Source organism: Puntigrus tetrazona, chromosome 1 (assembly GCF_018831695.1).
Source record: "Puntigrus tetrazona isolate hp1 chromosome 1, ASM1883169v1, whole genome shotgun sequence".
In the NCBI taxonomy this organism is placed as follows: Eukaryota; Metazoa; Chordata; class Actinopteri; order Cypriniformes; family Cyprinidae; genus Puntigrus; species Puntigrus tetrazona.
Genome location: NC_056699.1, coordinates 14,582,384 through 14,605,259, shown reverse-complemented (window position 1 = coordinate 14,605,259; position 22,876 = coordinate 14,582,384). Strand labels below are relative to the sequence as shown.

At 36.6% G+C, this 22,876-nt stretch overlaps 3 protein-coding genes across 3 annotated transcripts; 1 reads left to right on the top strand and 2 right to left on the bottom strand.

The window, feature by feature from the left end:
• Positions 1 to 1,371: 1,371 nt before the first annotated feature.
• On the bottom strand, positions 1,372 to 2,948 carry lrata (lecithin retinol acyltransferase a). Its single transcript, XM_043225353.1, has 2 exons — positions 2,371 to 2,948; positions 1,372 to 2,162 (listed from the first exon to the last, which is right to left on the bottom strand). Exons 1-2 carry the CDS (start codon positions 2,887 to 2,889, stop codon positions 2,010 to 2,012), a joined length of 672 nt encoding a protein of 223 aa, XP_043081288.1. The 5' UTR covers positions 2,890 to 2,948; the 3' UTR covers positions 1,372 to 2,009.
• Positions 2,949 to 8,773: 5,825 nt separating this feature from the next.
• fgg (fibrinogen gamma chain) lies at positions 8,774 to 13,045 on the top strand. The gene is made up of 9 exons (XM_043246123.1): positions 8,774 to 8,930; positions 9,024 to 9,080; positions 9,162 to 9,345; positions 10,011 to 10,095; positions 10,196 to 10,326; positions 10,415 to 10,548; positions 11,377 to 11,561; positions 12,222 to 12,499; positions 12,586 to 13,045. The coding sequence occupies exons 1-9, from the start codon at positions 8,871 to 8,873 to the stop codon at positions 12,765 to 12,767; spliced, it is 1,296 nt and encodes a 431-aa protein (XP_043102058.1). The 5' UTR covers positions 8,774 to 8,870; the 3' UTR covers positions 12,768 to 13,045.
• A 3,450-nt stretch (positions 13,046 to 16,495) lies between these two features.
• On the bottom strand, positions 16,496 to 21,610 carry plrg1 (pleiotropic regulator 1). The gene is made up of 15 exons (XM_043236070.1): positions 21,451 to 21,610; positions 21,157 to 21,263; positions 20,844 to 20,980; positions 20,614 to 20,667; positions 20,424 to 20,517; positions 19,912 to 20,002; positions 19,596 to 19,694; positions 19,330 to 19,422; positions 18,917 to 19,066; positions 18,719 to 18,820; positions 18,530 to 18,632; positions 18,309 to 18,417; positions 17,214 to 17,353; positions 16,909 to 17,102; positions 16,496 to 16,741 (listed from the first exon to the last, which is right to left on the bottom strand). The coding sequence occupies exons 1-15, from the start codon at positions 21,457 to 21,459 to the stop codon at positions 16,682 to 16,684; spliced, it is 1,542 nt and encodes a 513-aa protein (XP_043092005.1). The 5' UTR covers positions 21,460 to 21,610; the 3' UTR covers positions 16,496 to 16,681.
• Positions 21,611 to 22,876: the final 1,266 nt, after the last annotated feature.

The following is a 22,876-nucleotide window of genomic DNA, read 5'->3' as shown; positions in this document are numbered from 1 at the left end:
CGAATAAGTCAGTCTTAATTACCAGGAGGTGAAAGTCCTGGGTCTGTAGCAGGATTAATCCTTGTATAATGCTTACTTGTTGAAATAGGTCAAACAAAACCTGAAGAATGTTCCTTCACCAATTGTATCATAAGTATGTCATTTATATAGACGTCATATTTCGATCAAGTACAGGCCTGAGACTGACCTAATGATGGTGGCTTGGCGCTTCTGTTAAATCTTACCGTTGAGAAGCTGTAATAAATTGAGCGTTATATGTCCAGTAGTGGTGTCAAAGAAGTAACTTGGCTTACTATTGTCACAAAAACATTGCAAGAATTAGATGTTTTGTTTCCAGTCAAGACTTGAAAAAGCTTGTTCGTGCCTATCACCAGCAGGGTGGATTATTGCTCTCCTCCATCCCAAGAAGACCATTATACAGCCGCAGCTCATCCAGAAGCAGTATTTCGGAGCATATCACACCAGTCCTTGGGTCCTTACACTGGATTCCGGTTACATAGGATATATTTTAAAGTACTTTTACTCGTTTGTAAATCACTCAATAGCATAGGGCCTTAATACATTGCAGATATGCTCACTGAATATAAACCTAACAGACCACTCAGATCATTAGGATCGAGTCAGTTAGAAATAAATACCAAGGGTTCACACAAACAAGGGGAGTCCCCTTTTAGCTATTATGCTGCCAGAAGAGATCAGATGTGCTGAAACGTTAACCACTTTTAAACCCTGTGTGTTTGTGCATTGTTGAACGATCACTGTGCTACGTCTGAACTGACCCTACTGTATTTTCTAATAATTTATTTATTTATTTTTTATATATCTTTTTTAATTCCTATATTAATGACCATTTTAATGACCATTAATGACCTCCTTTTAGGTGTTATATAGTCTTAACACTTTAAACTTCAATCCTGCTCACCTCATTTGATTTTGTGCCATTATTCATTGATTAAATTATTCTATTCCTCATTTTTACCCATATGAATTTGTGTTTGGAAGACGTTTGCAATAAACATTTGAAATATTTGTCCCCCATTATTATTGCAGTTGTTGTTTTCATAAAAAGAAAATTGACCTGGTCTAAAAAAGCTTAATGATGGCAGATCAGAGGTAAACGGCTTAGATTATAGAATCTGGGGCCAGTTGCACAAACTTAGTCTCTATGTTAAGACAGTATCTTAAGAACTAGTCTGACCAACTATCAGCTAGCCAAAATGTACTCTTATTATTATTTTAAAAATGTATGACCGTTCCTAAAAAAAAAAAAAAAAAAACAGTCAAAAAAAAGGTTACAGACTTTTATTAACTAACTAGTCTTAACCTTTTATGCAACCGGCCTTGTGCAAATTCAGTTCAGCTACAGGTCAAACAAGTTTTATTCGAATGAAAATAGTGTAAGAAATCCGAGCAGCAGTAACCAGAAGCAATCATTTTATTCATACATAATGCCAACATTCATCAAACTGTTCGGTCTGCGTTTTCTTGTTCTGGTTCTCATTCTGAAACATATGGTATTAAATATACATTTTAAACTGTACAAATTAACAATAAAGCATCGTCAGAGCTTGATAATAACAATACAAAAGCTACAGGTAGGCCTGCTTATATATGTTATGTCTTAAATCACTGTCCGTACCTCAATGGGACTGATTTTACCAGTGAGATTCTATATCAATAATCATAAACAAATATAAGGCACCTTTAGTGAACAGTACATGCAATCTGTAACTTTAAGCTACAACAATATTGGCTTTACCAATTCTAGGTATACTGTTTAAGAATACTGTTTAAGAGTTAACAGCATGTTGCCATGAACTATGTAAATGATACAGCTTATCTTTTGACGTATAGCTAGAAGAAAAAAGCAAATGATGCTTAAACATTGTGTGCTTTGCACGTTTACACATATTCCACTGCTGCACTGATGCATTGCGTTGTTGTGTACTTGTCCCCTTTAAAACTGAGCTTTGTTGTTTAATGTGAAAAGTGTCACGCGAAAGAGCCTCTCAGCCAGCCATCCACATAACGAAGGGAATAAGGATTGTGGGTAATGTAGTTGATGGTGCCAGGCCAAAACACAGGATGTACATCACTCCTATTCCGACGGTTAATGCCACACTTCTCTGGTCCCGAATGATGGTTTTCAGACAGTCACAGAACTGCAAACGAAAAAAAAACATATTAAGAGTCTTTGTACAAATAGAATTCAATTGTTTGTTATTCATTACGCCTATTTATAACACGCTGTCTATTGCAGCAGTCGTACATAAGTGATTAAATAGTTACCAATGTTAATTATATGCTATTTTATTAAGCGTAGCACCTATTTTGAATTAGGATATGAAAAGATGCTGTGGTCGAGCTCACCTTGTCCGTCTGCTGGCTCACAGGTGTCCCGTACCTGCAATACGTCACGAAATGTTCGCAGTTATTCCACAATAAACTGTACGGGATGTCGCCGACCAGCTTCTCCGCTCTCCTCGCGACTTCCTCGCTCACAAGCGCTTGACACTTCATTTTCACATCCATATCGTTGACCGTAATCTGAGCTCCATACGCGAAATCTTCGACCGAGTCTACGCGTATGCTCGCGTTTCTGTAAATACAGCCCAGTATGAGTCTTTTGTTAGTGACGACCGGCTTGACGAGCTGTTTGTTGTTGGTCAACACCGGCATGATGTCAGGCATCAGGTGCGCCACCCTGTTGTCGCCCAGGTAGATGCCGTAATGAACGAAGAGAGTGCGCTGCACCTCCAGAAGATCTCCTCTCCTCAGCGCTGGCCATTTCACCGCGCGCTCCGGCTCCTCCTGCCAGAGACTTGTGAAAATGTGAAAGTTCGAGAAAAGGAAGAGCTTCTCAAATAGTAGCGTCAGCGAGTCTAGCATTTTTATGACTTGTAGGCTTCGCAGACTTCACAGCCCGAGGAGGATTTATATACGGCGCGTGCTTCAAGACCGAGGAGGTCTCCCGCCTTTTGATTGGCTGGAAGTTACATTCCCACGCTAAACCACTTTAATGCTCGGCGCTTGATTGCTTAAAGTTGTGTAGCTTTCGCTAATAAACAGTAAGCTTTTTGGTGGTAGCACTTTACAAATGCATGTATTGCAGAAAAACAATGTTAATCTTCATTAATGGGCTGAGTTAAAATACTTTAAATACGCTGTTAAAATATATAGCATTCATATATGTATCCGCATGCATGCATAAATATACCATATATATAGAAATACAGGTAACACTTTATTTTAAAGTACTTGTTACGCGTTACATACCATTATTATGAAAATTAACTAGGTATAATTACATGCAAGTTACACTAAGCCAACCTTAACCCTAAGTAAAAGTAGACTATAGTTTATTAATATTACTTAAATGTAAATACTGTAACAAGCACACCTTAAAACAAAGTGTAACACACACACACACACACACACACACATATATATATATATATATATATATATATATATATATATATATATATATATATATACTAAAAAAACAAATATAGAACTAAACAATTTTATGTATCACTGCTTAAAAATCCAACTACATATGGCAACTACATAGTACAGCTGCATAGTTCTGTACCTTTTCATACATGTCTGTTTCAAAACATGTGAAGAAGCTTATCCGGAACATATTCCCCTCTGTTCAAAGCATGTTTTGAAGTCCCTTTGAGCTGATTTTGTAGTCTAGTCTGTGGAACGTGAGCCCGTTAATTAGAGGCAGGGGCTGTTTATCCTATAACAATACCACTAGCTGTTCTCACGCACATTGTTCTTCCCTGCCTTTCTCCTAAGCACCCAAAAGATTTCAGCAAACGTCAATAGAAAAAGTGGCCTCAATTAGCAGCGGTGTGTACTAGCAATTCTTTGTCGTAATCAGGTCATCTGATAACCTTGAAATATTTAGTACCAGGATAGATCCACTTTCTGTTTTAATCATTAGACGCATCTGTCCAATCTAGTCCATGAAATCAGATTTCTTTTTGCTTCCTTTACAATGTTATGTTTAACCTATATATTAGACAGGAGAAGATGACATCCCAAACAGAAACGCAACACGATTTTGACCACAGTGATCACAACAGTAGCCTATTCTTTCCACAATGCAAATGCATTTAAAAAAAATCAATAAACTTTTTTTTAAAGCATTATTATATTACGCTTCCACTTGGTTTGTAGTATAAAAGCAGGTAATGTAATTAGTTCAGAATCAATTCCTAAAGGAATCTAGTTCACGCAAAAATCACAGTTAGCTGAAAATGTAACTATCCTCAGACCATCGGTTTGTTAGTTCATCAGAAATGTAGCATTGCATTACTTGCTTACAATTGATTCCTTGTTAACGTTTCTTGGACGCCTTGCTGAGTGAAAAGCTGCATGTTTGTAAGAAACAAATCCATCGAGGCGTTTTGAGTTTAAACAGTCGCTTCTGGCCAAGCAGTCCATAATCCATAATAACAAAACCTCCAGTGGAAGCGCTTGCATTTTCCTTTCACTTCAGAATTTACGAAATTGTAAAGACCTGTTTTTGTGTTTGAACTTTGCAAATTTCTCACCTGATTCAGTCGAGACCGTTTTTTAGCAATTCTATGGGTTTTATTTTAGCCAGATAAAGCGGTTTAAAACGATAAACATCTTCATGATGAATCTGTTTGTCTTTAACTTCATAACATATGTATTGATAGACTGAAGTTGTGTGGATTTCTTACGTGGATAATGATGTGTTATCAGTGGTTCTCTGCAGCGGATCCACTGGTTCTGATTTTTTGGTGAACTATTACTTAAAGCATGAGCACACACAGTTTTTGGAAATCAGCTGTATGTGAAGTTGCATGCGAAGTTTACATGAATGCACTGTTGATTTTATGGAAGATTGCTGCCAGCTGAGTTGACAAAATGGGAGAGGTAATCAGCATATATCTGTAATAAAGTAATCATTGGCTCCAAAGTGGTCTAAAAATATGTAGACAGATGGTAACATCAGGGAGGGATATTTGTAATAGCTGATTATACGCCAGTTTAGCTGTCCTTTGTTTAGCTAAGATAAGAACTGGACATGTATCTAACAGTATTGCTGTATGTTTAATATTACTACTACAGGTTTTTGGCTGTGATAACACTTTATAAGCATATTAATTTTATTAAGCATAACTAGCAAGCGCAAATCAAATACATGCGTGTTTGTGTTCAGTACGCATTCCTTATTCATAAAAGGCTGTTTTTCTAGCATTGATAATCATTGTGGCCTCAAAGCCATTTATTTTATGTTGACTATTTTGCAGTTGGGATCAACAGGCAGTCTAAGGTCTGAAGGGCAGATGTGAAGCTCTGGTCATTGCGGAAGCACACTTGAAGTGACGGCCGCTGAACTTACACTGCCCTCGCTGTGACCTCCCCACTTACAAATTCACTATGATCGTATTTACGGGATGCCAGATAAGAGTGCTCTTGAGAAATGCACTATACTTAACTCTCACGTTTTTGTGCATTCATTGAGTATTCTCTCATTGGAAGTTCCTTTCAATCCTGTTTACAAACTTTTAAAGAGAACCTAGAGGGGAAAAAAAAAAAGGATCAGCAGAGTGCCTTAATGTTGAGGACAGAGGAGTAGAGGGCTACAGTAAATCAAATGGACAGGAGACATAAACCTGAGTCATGATTAGCATGACTATGCACATAAACATTCCCAATTTTTAATAATGTAAAACTTGAAATAATAATTAGAAAAATCAAATTCACTAAATGCAGGTCATGTGACACAAGAATATGTAGAAAATTTTAAATTGGGGGGCTTAAAATTTATTAAGAATGCCCAAATTTAAGAAACAAAACTCTTTATAATTAGACTTTTTACATGAAATGCATATAAATATGATTATTTTTAATATTAATCATTTTTATCAACACTTTGTTTTATGTGCAAAATGTATTGCAAAGAATAGAGAAGTTCAAACATAGCCCGATGGATAATACTTAATGCTCAGATTTTAAAATAACATATCCAAAAACATTATATAATGATATATAAAAGAAACACCAGACTACTAACTGGTTTCCTTTAAATATTTCTTATATATATATATATATATATATATATATATATATATATATATATATATATATATATATATATATATATATAATCAGTCCAAGTCACATGTAAAAGGATGTTTTAAAAATGACTAAAACTAATAATATTAAAATATCTTTTATTTGCTAAAAAAGTGTAAACTAGATGATAGATGCAGTTATGACACAGTAGGATTTATGTAGGGGTGAAATCAGACGGTTTATCCAAATGCACTTGCAAACATTTCTGAAGCTGTGCTCAATCCATCTTGTAAAACATTTGTACACATCAGAATATTATATGGCTGTTTGGAGGTTGATGGGCCTTTGCTGAGCTACTGTTCTACAGCTCTAGCTCTACACCACAAGGTCTAATAATCCTCAAAATACAGCATTTGTATGCAAGCCAATAAAAAGCACAAGCATATTAATAGGGAAGCTCTGGCACTTTTACAGACTTCATCATGGTATATATACAACTGTAGGGACCTAGTACTAAATAACCTCAAAATGACCTAAGACTCTGTGTATTTCAGTACAGTTTAGACGGCAATGACCTCCCATGATCGCTTCTATGGTGGTGACATCTCTTATCTTTTGTTTGGGAGACTGAAGAGTTGGCAGGCTGCATCTTGGGACTTGTGAAATGGAAGCAGCTTTCCATCTGGTTTTTAGAGAGGTTCAGGCAGAGTTCAGAGTTGTTTAAGTTCACAGACGCTGAAGTTGACTCTCAGGTCAGCCATGCCTTATATCTGTCGTCTACCACGTTCAATATGGTTTCACATCATAAAATCGGGTCACAGCCTGGTCACATTAATGATATTATTGGCAGAGTCAGAGCTTCATGATACACCTAAGCAGAAAATAAACACAATGAAGAAACCTTGTTAAGGACCTTTGTGGAAATATAAAAGTAAAGAATGTTGTTCTGTAGACCCACTGCCCTACTAAACCCATCTGCTATTAATTAAAGCTTTAATGGGTCAACTTATTATTATTTTTTTATTCATAGACTTTAAATCCAGCATTTTTATTTCTGAGATGATTGTAAAAAAAGTTATATTGAAGATCGGTCTTCTTTCAGATGTACTTCTACTGCAGTTAAAGAAGAAAAACAGAGCTGTCCTTTGCTTGACTCACTGAATCTTGTTTATCATTTGTTGTTTATAAGAGTTTAATCTTTTTCTGAAAGCAGCTGAATATTTGTCACCACGCAGCAATACTTTTGTGAGTAAAATGCATCAATAACATTAATCTGCAACATAGTCCTTACAAAAACATGCAACTTTATATATCTTTACCAGATATGCAGCTTTTTTCCCAATAGATTAGACTGCACGCTCATCTGCATGATGTTTTCTATAAATAGAATGGGGAATGCTTTTTTTGACTAACATTAGAAAACTAAAAAACAGTAGTTTACATAAATGTTCGGTGTTTAAACTCTAATTCTAATTCTGTCTGAATTCTGTTCGTTTCATTCAGTTCCGCATGCTAAAACAAGGATGCTGATTTGTTATAAAGCTGAACCGTTTCTGCTTAAGCTTTCTCTCACGCTTAGTCAAACTAATTCATTTTACCCATTCAGTAAACGATGCAAGCATATGAAGTATTATTTTTAACAGCTGCTGACGTGTGTAGCGCTGCTTCTCTGGTGAAGATCTGGACCATGTAATAATTTTGATGTGTAACATCCCCTAGTGGTTAAACTGTTAAAACACGTTCGAAGTCTTTATCACCTTTGGTACTGGTGTTTGTGGCCCTGAAAACTTAGACAAGCGTTGAGCAACAGTATTAATATTCAAAGCGATCAAATAATTACCAGTAATATTTAGCCACGAAATACACAGAAAGTACAAAATGGTAATAACTCAAACCCCTTTTCTTTCTTTCTTTTTCTTTTTCTTTTTTTCCTGTACAATACTGTTTAATTAAATAGTGAATGCAAGTAACTTCTTGATGACCAAATATGGATGACCAGTTTATGAAAGACTATATATTCGATGTTTAGCCATTCTTAGGTCATTACCAGTAAAATGAAGACACGTTTTTTTTGCCTCAGTGACTCAGGTGGTGGGGAATAAAGTATGTCGGCACAAGTGTCTGTTTGTCTGTGCTTGTGTGTACATGTCATCTAGAGATTTTTTGGAACATTTGATCTCCCAGTACTGGACAAGAAAAAAGTTACAAATCATTAACTTAAAGTAGATTGGATACTGGCCAATAAGCTCTGTATCAATAGAACCATGCTGCGTCATGATAATGAATCTGTTTGTTCATAGTAATGGATCTATTTTTTTGTTTGATTGTTTGTTTGTATATTATGCTTATGTAGAAGCAGAAAACTATTTGCATCGAAGCGGTGTTTCAACCTGATTACAAAATGCAATTTAAAGATATTCATGTGCGGTTAGTCTCGTGTGTTTCGTTTCCTGTCCTCATTAAACTAAAGTAAAGATCTGGCTCTGTCGTTAATAATGATGGTTGGCTTTGCAATATCAATATTAATAAAAAGTGAGTGAAGGCAGTAATAGGAAATAGCGCAATTGTCTCTGGCCATTTGTGTTCATTAGCATGTTCTCAGCATTAAAACGAACATATTGACCGATCTCTGTTCATTTACGGTTAGATCTGAGTCACACAGTGAGTAAGAGAGGGGTGGAGGTGGCTCTTATTTGCATAGTGGACCGTTATCTCCATCTCTGAGCAGGACCTTGGTCGGATAAATATCCTGCAGCAGTCAACAGTTACTCACAATCTGAAGGGTCCAGACTGATTGCAGGTCCAGCATGGCCTCCTTCATGCAAGTGGCTGTTTCCATCCTGCTGCTGTCCACATTAACCTCAGCTGTGAGCAACATAAAAACGCTCTTACATCCTAATAGCAATTTTTTTTACTCTTTTCGTTTTACTAACTGTCTTTTCTCCCTTTTTCATCTTAAGCAAATGAGAGGTGACTATTCATCAGCAAATGATTTATGTAAACCGAACGATGGGTTTGTAAGTATAGATTGTCTTCTCTGTTTAATGTATCTGCATTGAAGAAACTTTTACAGTAACTCTCTATTCTGTGTTCTTCAGGGGATATACTGCCCAACCACATGCGGAGTGGCTGATTACCTGCAGAGGTACAAGCCTGATATGGACAGAGAGCTGGATCAAATGGAACAGGATTTGGAGGATCTCGCCAACCTTACCAGAGGAGCACAGGATAAAGTGGTCTTCTTGAGAGACTCGGAAGCACAAGCACAAAAACAAGCACCAGGTAATGCAATACAGTAATCATGGATTATAAAAATCTTTAATGCAAAACTTGCATCAAGGTTATAGTGGTCTCTGATAAAATCTCAGGTGCTTTTTGTAATAATGCAGATTTTTGTTATTTGGGGAAAAAAAAACAAAGACATCAAGCAAAAATGTATCATTTTTCCTACACCCTGAATACGTCAATGTACAAATTTTACTCTTTAAAACATTTAAAATATAATTTTAATGAATAATATATATATTTATAATAAATAATATTGATTTATTTATTTGCATACAATCAAAGAGTCACATCGCATGACATTTCATTACCTTATAGAGACTTAATGACATTTACACACAATCATGAGGGTATGAGTTGTGCCTTCTGTTATATCATTTTAAAGATTTTTTGTGTGCAACTTGCTTACACCACAGGACCATAGGAGAAATGAGAGAATTTTTTCTTTATATATATATATATTTATTTTATAATTTGAATGATGCTTCTTCATATTTTTAATGTGGCTTCACAACATTTTATTTCTCCCAAAACATGGCAAAATGAATTTTAGTAAAACATGCTTATCACTGAATGAGAGTATTCAGGCCTTTGTACGTCTAAATGTGGAAAAGTAAATGTAAAACTTAACTTGATATTCATAACCATCATCTTTTTGTCAGACACATACATCAAAAAATCTACAAACATGCTTGATGACATACTGCGATTTGAGAAGAGCATTCTGGCTCAAGAAGATCAAATATAGTGAGCATTTTTTAATCTTAAATATGATCATAGTTTATTAAATGTCATTACATAAATCTATAGTCTTTTTAAAACTATTTTTTAATTTCTCCCTCCTCAGTCAACTGCAGTCGATCCTTCAGGCTAATGAGAAAAGAATAACTGATTTGAAGCAGATGTCTGTTCAGCTGGACCAGATGTGCAAAGAGCCCTGCAAAGACACTGTGGAAATTCAGACCATCACAGGCAAAGGTGAAACCATTAAATTTAAACATCCCTAATGACAACTGAATTTACTGTCCATAAGATTAGAGGGCTTAGGTATGTTTATTATTCCCAGACTGTCAGGACATTGCAAACAAAGGCGGTAAGGTCAGTGGGCTCTACTATGTGAAACCAGCCAAGGCTCCTGAGGCTTTCCTGGTGTACTGTGATATTGACAGCTTTGGACGTGGGTGGACTGTACTTCAGAGGGTACGTTGCACAACAGAAAATGCACATTGACATAATTCCCTTTGAGATATATATGTTCATGTTGCATACGGGGCCAGTGAGCTTTACATCTGAACGGCTGGTTAATATCAACTAGAGCATTTTACAGCTCGCTTTCAGAGTTCCTCTGAAACCCTCCATCTTCCCTAGCTCCAAATCTTCTATGGGTCATTATGCAATTTTTGCAGCAGCAGTATGTCTTAAATACTCACAGCACTGTATCGCTGTATGCATTGACAATAGCAGGTTCCTGTACTAGTTTGCAGCAGCAGCAATGATCTACAACTACAGCAATAACCAACAGCAGCAGCAATTCAGCAGAAGCAGCATAACAGACCTATTCTGCTAAGACCAAATACACTAACATACACTTGTCATAACCATTACATTCAAAGAAGACATTAAAAAAAGAGTCTTCAAGCTATTGATTTTAGTCTTCATTTTAAATAAATGATTCAAAAGAATTATTTGTTTATTTATTTTTCATTAGCCATTTATCTGAGAGTACTAATATAACAATATTAAATAATTATTGTATCAGCCAAAAGCTTGGTATGAGTGCATTACTAAAAAATAAGAGGCCTCTTGTGCTGGTTGGTACTACTTAAAACCCTGCTCAGAGTAGTGTGAGTAAGACCAGTGTGTTGGTGCCTGGTGGGAGGATGGGTATAATGTAGTCCAGCTAAAGACTCACTGATCTTTAATGTCCTTGTTATGCTACTTTTTTGAAAATTGCCCAGAACTGTGCCAGTAGAAGCAGTTATACAGGCGTGCAGCTTTACTGATCACAATTCATTGTATGTTTTCCAGAGACGTGATGGAAGTGTTGACTTTAACAAAAACTGGATCCAGTATAAGGAAGGTTTTGGGTACCTCTCACCAGATGACAGAACAGAATTCTGGCTGGGAAATGAGAAGATACATCTGCTGTCTGTTCAGTCCAGTGTGCCTTATGTACTGAGGATAGAGATGGTCGACTGGGACGGCAACAAAAAGTAATGAACCATGGACCACTGTTTTTCTTACTCTCACACGCATTTCTGCCTAATATTGTACAAATACATGTTATAATTATACAAGTGTATCTTACAAATGACCTATTTTACAGTCACACACTCTGTAGACCAGAAGTACCCACTGTTTCTTCCTGAAAGTGCAGCTCCAACCATAATCAAATGCACCTGGAACAGCTAATTATGGTCGTAAGGAGCACTCGTAGATTTGCAATTATAGAAAGGTTTTCAAGAACAGGGTTACTTAAAAGAAAGATAGATTTTCAGGAACAGGGTTGGGAACCCTTGTGTTAGACACTTTTATCCAAACTGACTTACATTGGATTTAAGGTTATACATTTCATGAGTACATGTATTCACTGGAAATCAACGACCTTGACTTTGCTAGCACCATACTCTACGGCTTGGGTTACAGGAATGCTTTTGGTGTCAAACCTGAGCAAGAATTATCCATCAATTCCCAAAGCAGAAGTTTTCCTTATCTGCAGTCACCAAACAGGACTTTGCTCTGCAACCAAAATTGATTCTTGCCAAGTCACACTGCATGACCTTTTCAGTCAGATCAAACATGCTGCTGAACATTAGGGTGCACAACAATCAATAAGAGTGTTTGTATTTACCTTGTTAAACTTGTTTTCTTAGGTATGCCGACTACGCCACTTTCAAACTTGGACCAGAAGTTGATGCGTATCGCTTGACGTATGCTTATTACTTTGGTGGAGATGCTGGTGATGCCTTTGATGGTTATGATTTCGGTGATGACCCCAGTGACAAATTCTACACATCTCACAATGGCATGCAGTTCAGTACACCTGACAAAGACAACGACAAGTTCCACAATAACTGTGCCTTGGAAGAAGGGTCTGGCTGGTGGATGAACCGATGCCATGCTGGTCATCTCAACGGAAAATACTACCAGGGTAAACCTTTACACGCATAAATCCATCAAAAGCCACTACTATACATGCATGAGTTTTTTGCTGATGTATTATTTCGGTCTTCACAGGTGGCAAGTACACAGAGAAGGACACACAGAACGGATATGACAATGGCATCATCTGGGCCACATGGCACAGTCGCTGGTATTCTCTCAGGGAAACCACCATGAAGATCATTCCCATCAACAGAATCAGCACTGATGGTCAGCAAAGTGGTGCCAAGCAGTTTGGAGGCCTGGGAGATATTTAAAGACCTCACCAAAGCTCCCTGCATTGTTCTGAGCTATCATTTTGTTATTGTGAAGTTAAAAGTACATGGGAATAACATGGGCAAGACATTTTCAAGTGAGTGTAAACATGCCTGTTGGTTTCTGAGATTTTTCATTCTACACCAATTAATTCTGGAAAAACTTCATAAGACATACTGGTCATTTTTGAAAAATTGGATCGACTCTCTTCTACTGCCACTGGTCTAACACACTGAACTGTCAATGAATGAATAAAGTTCTCTGTCTTTTGTAAATGAAAGGTTTTCTGTAGTCCTCTTTACTTAAATATTGTTGGGCAGTTAAAAAATGTAAACAGGTGTATTACATTGCAAAGGTACACAAATAAACACATGGAAACTTCATAATTAAAAAAATTGGATAACACTTCATTGTGCACATGCTGGTTTTGCATTTGATTTCAATGTGCCAACATATTCTGTTGACCCTGGAACAACATTTTAATCAAAATATTTAATTTTGACCATATCTCTACACCTAAACCTAACCTTACCCATGAGTAATGAGTAAAAGCACAAGCACCAAACACTGATTGCAAGCCTAAACTGTAAACTTGTTCTTCAAATCTGATGGGTTAATCACAATGGTGTCCCAGGGTAAAGAAAGATGTTGATCCAGGAACACGTCCAACCCAGCAAAATCAGGTTCTGCTTTTATTGTAATGTGTCCTTGTTAGACATGTTAGTTTTCAACAACTATAGCAATACATTGTGCAAAACTTTAAGCAGATAACCCTAAACCTACAGTAAGTGGAGGGTAAAAAAAATCCCAGTACTCATTTATGTAATTACACTTGAAAAAAGACAAATAAAAAATGTGTCCAAAGGGGCAAAAACAAAACAAAAGTGTGAATCTGCTGGAAAAAAAAGTAAATAAAACAATGTTTTCTTATTTCCCCTGCCTTTTATTTGACTGTTGCATAGCACAATACCTTACAATCTGATCAAATTTCAAAGCAGTAAAATAGAAGAAAAAACGTTATCGTGATAAAAGGTTTTATTAAGCGTTATTCAGGTTTTATGTGAGTGTGTTAACCTCTGTGTAGGAGTTGTGGACATCTCAGTAAGTCAATATTGCCCCACTATTATGACAGAACACTGCCTTGGGGATGATCAGGCTGCACTCCAAGCTCCCTGATGTAAGAGGATTTCATCATCTGCACTGTGGTGCATTAATCAGTAAATACTAATTCAGCTATTTCAACACAGAAAAGTGTCTGTGTATGTTTTTTTTTTTTTTTGGGTTGTTTTTAATCACATGAGCGAATACTGTATTCACAATAGAACATAAAGAACACAGCAAATGTTTAAATGTTTAGATGTTACACTTTAATCCACTGAAATTTGATGCCTGCTGAAAGGTATATAAAGGTTTTAGAGCAACATATGCTCCCCTCCGGATGACGTCTATTTCTGAGTAGGATTTCAGCCAGACAACACAAAACCACATCCTGCAGCTGTTACAACAGCTTAGCTTCGTAGTAGAATCTGGGCGCTGAATTGGCCTGCCTGCAGTCCCAGGGGCCTCATTTATAAAACATGCTTTAAAATCGATGACAGCACCTAATATTTATAAAAACTGTCTTTGATTTGTCTTTGAAAGTGCTTAGCTGGGTTATTGATATTAATTAGGGAACTCATTCAAGATTGGGTTATTGATATTAATTACAAGTCGTTTGCAAACAGAGAGCTGAAACCACTCATTTGCGCACTTTCAAGGTAATTTGTGATTCATAGATTGGTAAACATGCCCCCATCCCAACTATGTTGAGAACTGTAGCAGGCATCAAATTAGAATTTATACATCTGAAATTATTTTAGTTTTCATTTTATTCAAATTGAAGTAAAATTACATCACTTTGATCACCAATGGATGCTCTGCAGGGAATGGATGCCACCAGAAACGATAGTCCAAAGAGCCGATAAAAACAAATATGGGTCTATCAATAGTATGGCTTTCTCCAGTCAAGTAGCAGTTTCATCTGTGAATATGCATAGTCTCATTCTAACAAACAGCGCACATTCACTGTAAAAGCGCTATATAAATAAAAATGATTGATTAATTGACTGTAGAAGATCTAACGGTGAGCAAGTAATGTAATGATAGAGTGCTTTAAATCAGTTAAACATTTAACATTTAATCCACATTTTGGGTGGCCTGAGGCTTTTCAGTACATTTAAATGTTTTTGGTGAACTATTCGTTTTTGTATCTCATCTATTATGAGTGCATCAGTACAAAAATGCACCTGTATAGGGGGACGCCTAATTTCTAGTGACTATCGCCAATTTAATTACACAGACCGACTCTACGTTAAACAAAGTTAAAAAAAAGTGTTAATCTCATCATTATGCATCACTGTCACTCTATTCTCCTGTTTGATACTGTTCAGCACTTTGATGCAATCAGTGTGGTTAAAAAGGCTATATAAATAAATAAAGTGATTTATATAGGATTGACGTGCACTACATGGACACACCTTCTTATTTCAATAACCCAGAATGTTTTATATTTTCAGTTCCTCAAAGTAGCCCCCTTTTTCCATTGATGACATTCTCTCAGTTAGCCTCACAAGGAAGTCACCTGGAATGGTTTTCTAACAATCTTGAATGAGTTCCCTGAGGTGTCGCATATCTGTTGACTGCTTTTCTATTCACTCTCGTCCAACTTATCCCAAACTACATCAAGTGGTTTTAGATCACGGGATCATCTCAGAGGCTGATGCAGCACTCCATCACTCTCATTCTTGGACAAATAGATCTTACATAACCTAGAGATTTGTTATAGAGGTCATTGGCCTGTTGGAAAACAGATGATAGCCCCACTAAGTGCAAACCTGATAGGGTGGAATGTCCCTGCAATACGCTGTTTTAAGCTATGCTGGTTAAGTGTGACAGAAGAAAGTGCCAGAAAATTGACTCTTGGTGGAAGACAAAGACTTAAGAGGAAAATGACGTTAAATGACCATTATAACCAGTAGATAGCAGCAGAGGATCACTGGTTAGCTCTGTATTGAATTTACTACAAAATAAAGACACAAAGTTCAATATTATTTAAACTCCAAATTCAGTTATTAATAGTAAAATAGATATTTTTATATTTATACTACTTTATATCTATTTAACTACATTTGATATACATTGTCTTAAAGACACACGTTTTATATTTAGCTGTAGAAGCTGCTCAATATACGCAACACAGGCTTGTTACTAGTTTTGTTACTCTGCATTTCTATATCATAGCTCTTTTTACATCAGGCAGGTCTGCATGAACACACACATATTGAGTCCTCTGTCCAGTAACATGCTGTCCCTTACTTTTCCTGCAACTGTTTATCATGTTCCTATAACATACAATTTAAACATGATTTCTTAAGGAAAAGATAAAATCTAAATATATAGGCTACATTTCTGTTAAACAAAATTAAAAAGGGTAAAAAAAGACTAACACATCTAACACTAACACAAAAAGTCAAAAAAAGAATGTCAGCTGCTCAGTTTATTTAGACTTGGCAAACTATAAAAAGCCATTGTTCAAAAATATTTACAATGTTTTATTTGTGTCTCTGATAGAGCAGCAATAGTGATCAGATGAAAAAAAGAAGGTTTGACATTATTAGACTGTAGGATTTCTTGCCCTTCAGGTCACACATACATGCTTATACTGTCTAGAGTAGACAAGGAAGAAATTGTATACAGCAAATGTATAAAAAGTTTATTTTTTTTGTAAATAAGTGAGCTGCGTGTCATCTGATCTTAGGTCTCTTGACTTCTCTGGAGTTGAATGCAATGTTTACATTTATGCCTTAAGCAGATGCTGTTAGAAATCAGCAGGCTAAATTGTAGCAAAGTATTTTTCAAATACAGAAACGTACACAAATTAAAATCTTTTTCTCTTCAAAATCTCAGGTTTCCAATTAACAGGGTGGGATTCTTCAGTCTGAAAGAAAGAAAAAAAAAGTTAATTAAATATTTGAAAATCTTAAAATAAAAAAAGGTTATTTTCTATCTGAAACTTTTCCCATAGTGTTTATATTTTGAAGTCAACAAATTTATTTTTTGTTATAACAATATTGAGTAAAGGTTAATAATAAACCAAGAACTTACAGCCGTGTCGTCCTCTTTGTAGACCTTAATGGTTTTGTCAGCCTCTGCTGTTATGAGTCGGCTTTCAGACTGATCAAACACGCACGCAAAGATCCCAGACTCGCTGTCCAGAGACCCAGGCTGCACTGCTGCATGAATCCTCTGGAAGTTGTAGCCAGTCCTCCAGTCCCACATGTGAATAGTGCCATTATCAGCTGATGCGAAAAAGGGGAAGAAACGTACATAAACACTGATGAATTTTGTCTTCTACAACAGATTTCAGCAGGACTGCTTTTACAATAGAAAAGACCGAAGGAGTATTTCACCTCCTGACACTAGAACTCCATCTGAATTGACAGCCAGTGTGTTGATAATGGCATTGTGTCCTGAAAGATTTTGAATGAAGTTCCCATCAGGACATTTCCACTGCTTAATGTTGTCAGGAGAACCAGAGGCAAAGGTGTACCTATTAAAGAGAGGGTTACAGAAGTAAAATATGACTTTGATCCAGATTTATGGAGCTGGAATTTAGTATGAGAGACAACCAACAATCTAACAGTTTCATTTGTTTTGAGACCTATGATTTGACACATATGGGAAACGAATTTAAATTATGGCTAAAAATAAGGGAAAATCGGTTACCTTGATACCTAACTGAAATAAGTTTAACTTGCTTCACTACAATTACTTAGACTGGAGCAATATTTATTAAAAAAAGACAAAACTAAACACTAAAAATTAAAAAGCCTACTAAAATAGTATATTCATGATGAAACAAAGCTGATTTATACTTAGGGCTGCAACAAGTAAACAATAAAATGTACTGTAACTGATAATGAAAATTAACTGAATTTATAATTAATGAATTGTCTCTACTAGTTTTGCACAGAAAACCCTTGTCACTAGTGAACAACACATTTCTGTTCACAGTGAGCTGCTGCATAAAAGGTTCACGGCTCAAGTTGTCCTAGACATAAGACTGCTTTATATTAAAACACTATAAGCTACTTAATAAGTTTAACATTTTAAATGAGAAATAAGAGATTTTATTTTTAGAGTAAATCAATGAAGATTATCAATGTGAATATAATAGAACTACGGTCAGATGAGTTCCTTGTATCAATTAACTTCTTGCAAAATCACGCTTTTAGATTTGTTGCTTCAATAAACTAAATTCAACAAAATAGGTTGATTAAAAAAAATTTAAATCAAAAGATATAAAATCAAAGACAGTAGCTAACAACAAAAAAAAGATTAAATGACAAATGGAAATGTGGTGGCACAAATTGGATTTCAATGGAGTTTGATTTCATGGGAATGTAACTTGCAGCATTAATTGCTTTATACCGTTTACAGGTTTACTATTGTATTTATATTGGTTTATCATGTATGTTTCTTGCCATGTTACATAAGCAACCTACTGTCTGGGATGGAGAATTAATGCTCTGACAGACTTCTTGTGGTTTGTCAGTGTAGCTCTTGTTTTGCCGGCAACCAGATCCCAGAGTCTTATGGTGGTGTCATGACTTCCTAAAAGACAAATAAAAAGCACACTCAACATGAGCAGAAATAAGGCAATTTCCTTTATAAATGTAGCAAAAGTAGAAATCTATTTAGAAGGCAAAAAGAGATGGATGCATACCTGTAATCACCTGCGGCTCAGCACTTTGACATTTGACAGTGGCCACTGTGTTGGTGTGTCCAGAAAGAGTGTGGACATTTGCCTTGGTCCTGATGTCCCAAACCTAACACACACAGACAATACACGTTAGGACTTTTGTATAGTAGGTTCAAGGTTAATCAACTAGAAAATGCTGATAACTGCTCTTACTCTGGCTGTGGCATCTCGACTACAGGTCACCAGTACGTCAATGGTAGGATGGAGGTCAAGGTCATACACTGCACTCAGGTGACCGTGATAGTGCCGAATAACCTGCGGACAACACAGAAACCGGAAACATGTATCCATGCCTGTATCCAGCGAGTAAAGGTAAGACTGAATGCATGTTTGTGTTTGTAAAGTTTGTACCTTGTTATACTCTAGATCCCAGCATTTAACCTGCTTGTCCTCCCCGCAGGAGAAGAGGTAAGGGCTGCGTGTGCTGACAGCCACCCCTCTCACCGTGCTGATGTGACCCGTCAGAGACAGCTTCAGCTTACCACTCGCAAGATCCCAGATCTAGGGGTACAGAGCAAAAGCTTAACACTAATCACGGTCCTTAACATTCTCTACAAGTGAATGATTATCTTCAGTAGAGCTCCATGTTGTGGAAAAAAAATGTCATTGTGAGTTTTCTAATAAATAAACTCTAGGTTTGCTGTACATGTTTGTAGGGCTGAACTTGGCACTTTTACGGCATACACACATAAAAATAAATAGATCTGTAGACAATAAGCAGACAGTCAGTTCTCTTTGGACTAATTTAAAGTGAGATAGATCACCTTTATAGTTCTGTCTGCCGATCCAGTCACAAACCACTGGTTTCCAGGCTCCACTGCTATAGACCTGACCCAGCCCAGATGGCCACTAATGACCTGAGAAACACAACATATCCAATGAAACGTCACCAATGCAATCCACCCTTTTTGTCTGTATCGTTATAGCATTTAAAACGAAGCCATTACTCATGCTTTCCAAACATAGAAAAGTGATAGTTTCTTTCTACAGGTACTCAGAAATAATTCCTGAAGGAAGACCGAGCACTCACTCTGTACAGTTTCCATGGAGGATGCCACTGAGGTTTGGGCATGGTAGGAGCCTTTCTTGGTATCAGTGCAGAAGTTTTAGTACCTCCTTCCAAGAGAGACTGCAAGGGAAAATAAATTAATAAATTGACGCTTTGAACTTCATCTTTAACTAAACGTGCAGTTATCTAAACACTGAAATACAAAATTAGTCCAGTTTAAAGTAGACTGCTGACATATGCACGGGAGAGCAGCCATACTCGTGACCTGACATTACAAGCAACTAAATCTAAAAGAATTCTTTTAATAATTGATATAAAAATAAAAGCGGATGCTCACCAGTGCGTGTTGTGGGGGCTGAGATCTCTCTGCACCTCCTGCATGTCTGTGGATATCTGCCACGCTGGCTGCAGTCCGACTGGCTTCCTGCCTGCAAAGCAAAAACCTCATTTACATCTAATGACAGATGAACAACATCACATACCCGTTAAGATATGTGCATCTTTAATTATACACACATAAAAGTTTGCCAGGCTGTGGAAATGACCTGAAACATTTCAATTTTTATATTAAAACTAAAACAAATAAAAATATAGCTTATTGTGATTTTCAAATTGCAAACACGGATTTAATTAAATAAGTAGCTCATATGAACTGGGTGTATTAGGATGAAGAGCAGTTTTATGCTAGCAGCTCACGAGATGGCATATCCAAATGTCACAAGGTAACTTGATTTAGAGCTTATCTTGCATTTTTACCTATTCGTGCAGACATACAAACAAGCACTGAACACCTGAAGCTGACTGTGCAGCTCTAAATCAGATCTGAAGTACTGGTGTTTAGTTTATCACCTTGCTTGAGAGGGAGGAAGGGCCAGAGCCATGGAGTGAACACCTGCTTCACTGGGCATCTTCTGTATCTGTGTATCTGCAGTGAGGGCCACTCCTAAAAACATTAGGGAAAAAAGTCAGAAGGCCTCTGAAGAAAATGCACTTCTGTGCTATTCACTTAAATGTTAAGAATCTAGGTTTTCAGACTCACCAGGAGCTGATGGATACGGATGGGTTCCCGTCACCAAGTAATCTGGGCCAGAGTCTGAATAAAACCCAACAAAGTTAAACGGTTACAACAGAATGGAATTAGAAAGTCTTTTAGATTTTAGATGTTTTTAAGGGACTTAATGTTTGTGTTTCATGTTTTTAGAGACTTAACACAAAAACGGACCGAGAGTGGTGAGTAAATCAGTTTCCAAATGAAAAAGAGCATTATACCAGGCAGTGGGTATCCCGGCTGGCCATATGGGTCAGAGGCATGGAGTGGCCCTCTGTCTCTGCCCTCTTTCAACACAGGCATGTGCAACACAGGTTTGTATTCTGCTCTCATCTTCACGGTCATTTTCATCTTGTAGCTAAAGACACAAGTAGTAAGATATAAGTAGTATTAACTAACGATTTAGCTTTATATACAAATTCACAAACAACAACTACAAGTTCTTCATGGAGAACTTTAACGTGTCAAATGTTCAAGTGTAACATTTCATGTTATTTTCCTGTTAAGCTAATATGAGAGCCACATGATATTTACCTCTGCTCGTCCAGAGCTACTTGTTTTGCGTGATCTGACACAAACATGTCGTGAGTTCTTTTCAAAGAACGAAACACAAGCGTGTGGACAGAGTGCTTCTGCACTTCCTGTAGGAATAAAACACCGAAATTCAACACGAGACCTCCGCATCGGTCAGTATAAACAGCAATTTAGTAGCAGTAGATACACATATCCAGATGACCACGCGTGTGTAGAAACGCAGCACGCCGCTTTCGTGTACAAACGTGCGGCTAGACTCTCATTGTGAAACATAAAATAAAATACCCAATTTACCTCAGTCATGTTTGCTGTTTTCTTAAAACGCGAGCACGGCAGGCAAACTTTTAAATCTTCATCAGACGTTAAAGCTTCAACACGCCAAACAATTACAATCTGAACCGGACGTGAAAAACATAAGACTTCCGGGCGCGACAAAGCGTCTTCCGGTAGAGCGCTACGTCAGAAGGACGCGGGTGTTGCCAGGTTCGCGGATATCCCGCAGGGTGTTTAAGTGACCCCAATAATGTCACATCTATCTATCTATCTATCTATCTATCTATCTATCTATCTATCTATCTATCTATCTATCTATCTATCTATCTATCTATCTATCTATCTATCTATCTATCTATCTATCTATCTATCTGTGCCATGTACAACAAAGGGGCAATAAACCTGTTTTCAAAACACCTGGTCTGCTAATTCAACAGCATATTTCATATGTTACTTTCACAGTTAATGACTAAAAACGTGGAAAATAAATAAAATTTAAAATATTATATTTAAATATTGTTGCATGTTTTGATCAACACGATTTGCTTAAAAGGCATAGGCCCAGTGGACTACAATAAAAAAGGCGGGAGAGGAGTGGTGAGGAGCTCAGCATCTGAACAGTGCTCAGTTTTATGGATCATGCCAGCATTTCTTACATTTTAACTTATTAGTTGACTAAACCTAAAAAAAAAAGTCATGGAAAAAATTTAGGATATATTTTAAGTAAGCTCTAACATATTTTACTGGATCGAAAATAGTTTTCTTAATAAAACGTGTAAATCCAGAAGAACACTGTATAGTGTACTTAAAAAAATGTAATTCTGAAATGTATCTATAGTAGCGGAAATAAGGGCCTTAAAATATTGTCCTTTACGCGTTCTTTGGGATTAAAAAGTTGAGGAACATAAATACAGACTGTTAGACTTATTAGCCATTTGTCACGATTATGAAATGTTTCTATTGGATAGTGCTCCTCACTAAAATAGCTTAGCCTACTACTTTATACCGAAAATAATTATGTTTTTGTCATTGCAGCTGTGAAATTTCTGCAAACTTTCTATGTGCCGTCATAAAAGGGACTTGTTAAATGCATAAACATTTTTTCAGATGTCACGCTCAGGTTCAGACACAAATCAATGTAGTGCTAATGTTGTCCACTAAGAGGAGCCACAGGATGAGTATTGTCTCACAGTTATTCTACTTCTTATAGTTTAGTGCCAGTATGTTTCAATGGACTCGCATAAACAAGATTTCTATTTCTATAACCAATGCACACATATGTCTCATAGATCTAATATAATTAGAAACTATATACTAAGAAGTATAATAATTAACATAAATAGAAAACTGAGGTTTTCAAAAAACTTGCATATGAAAGTCTCACGGTTCTTTTAATGATACCAAATACATAGGCCTGTTTGTTGTTTGCCTGACAGTCCTAAATAAT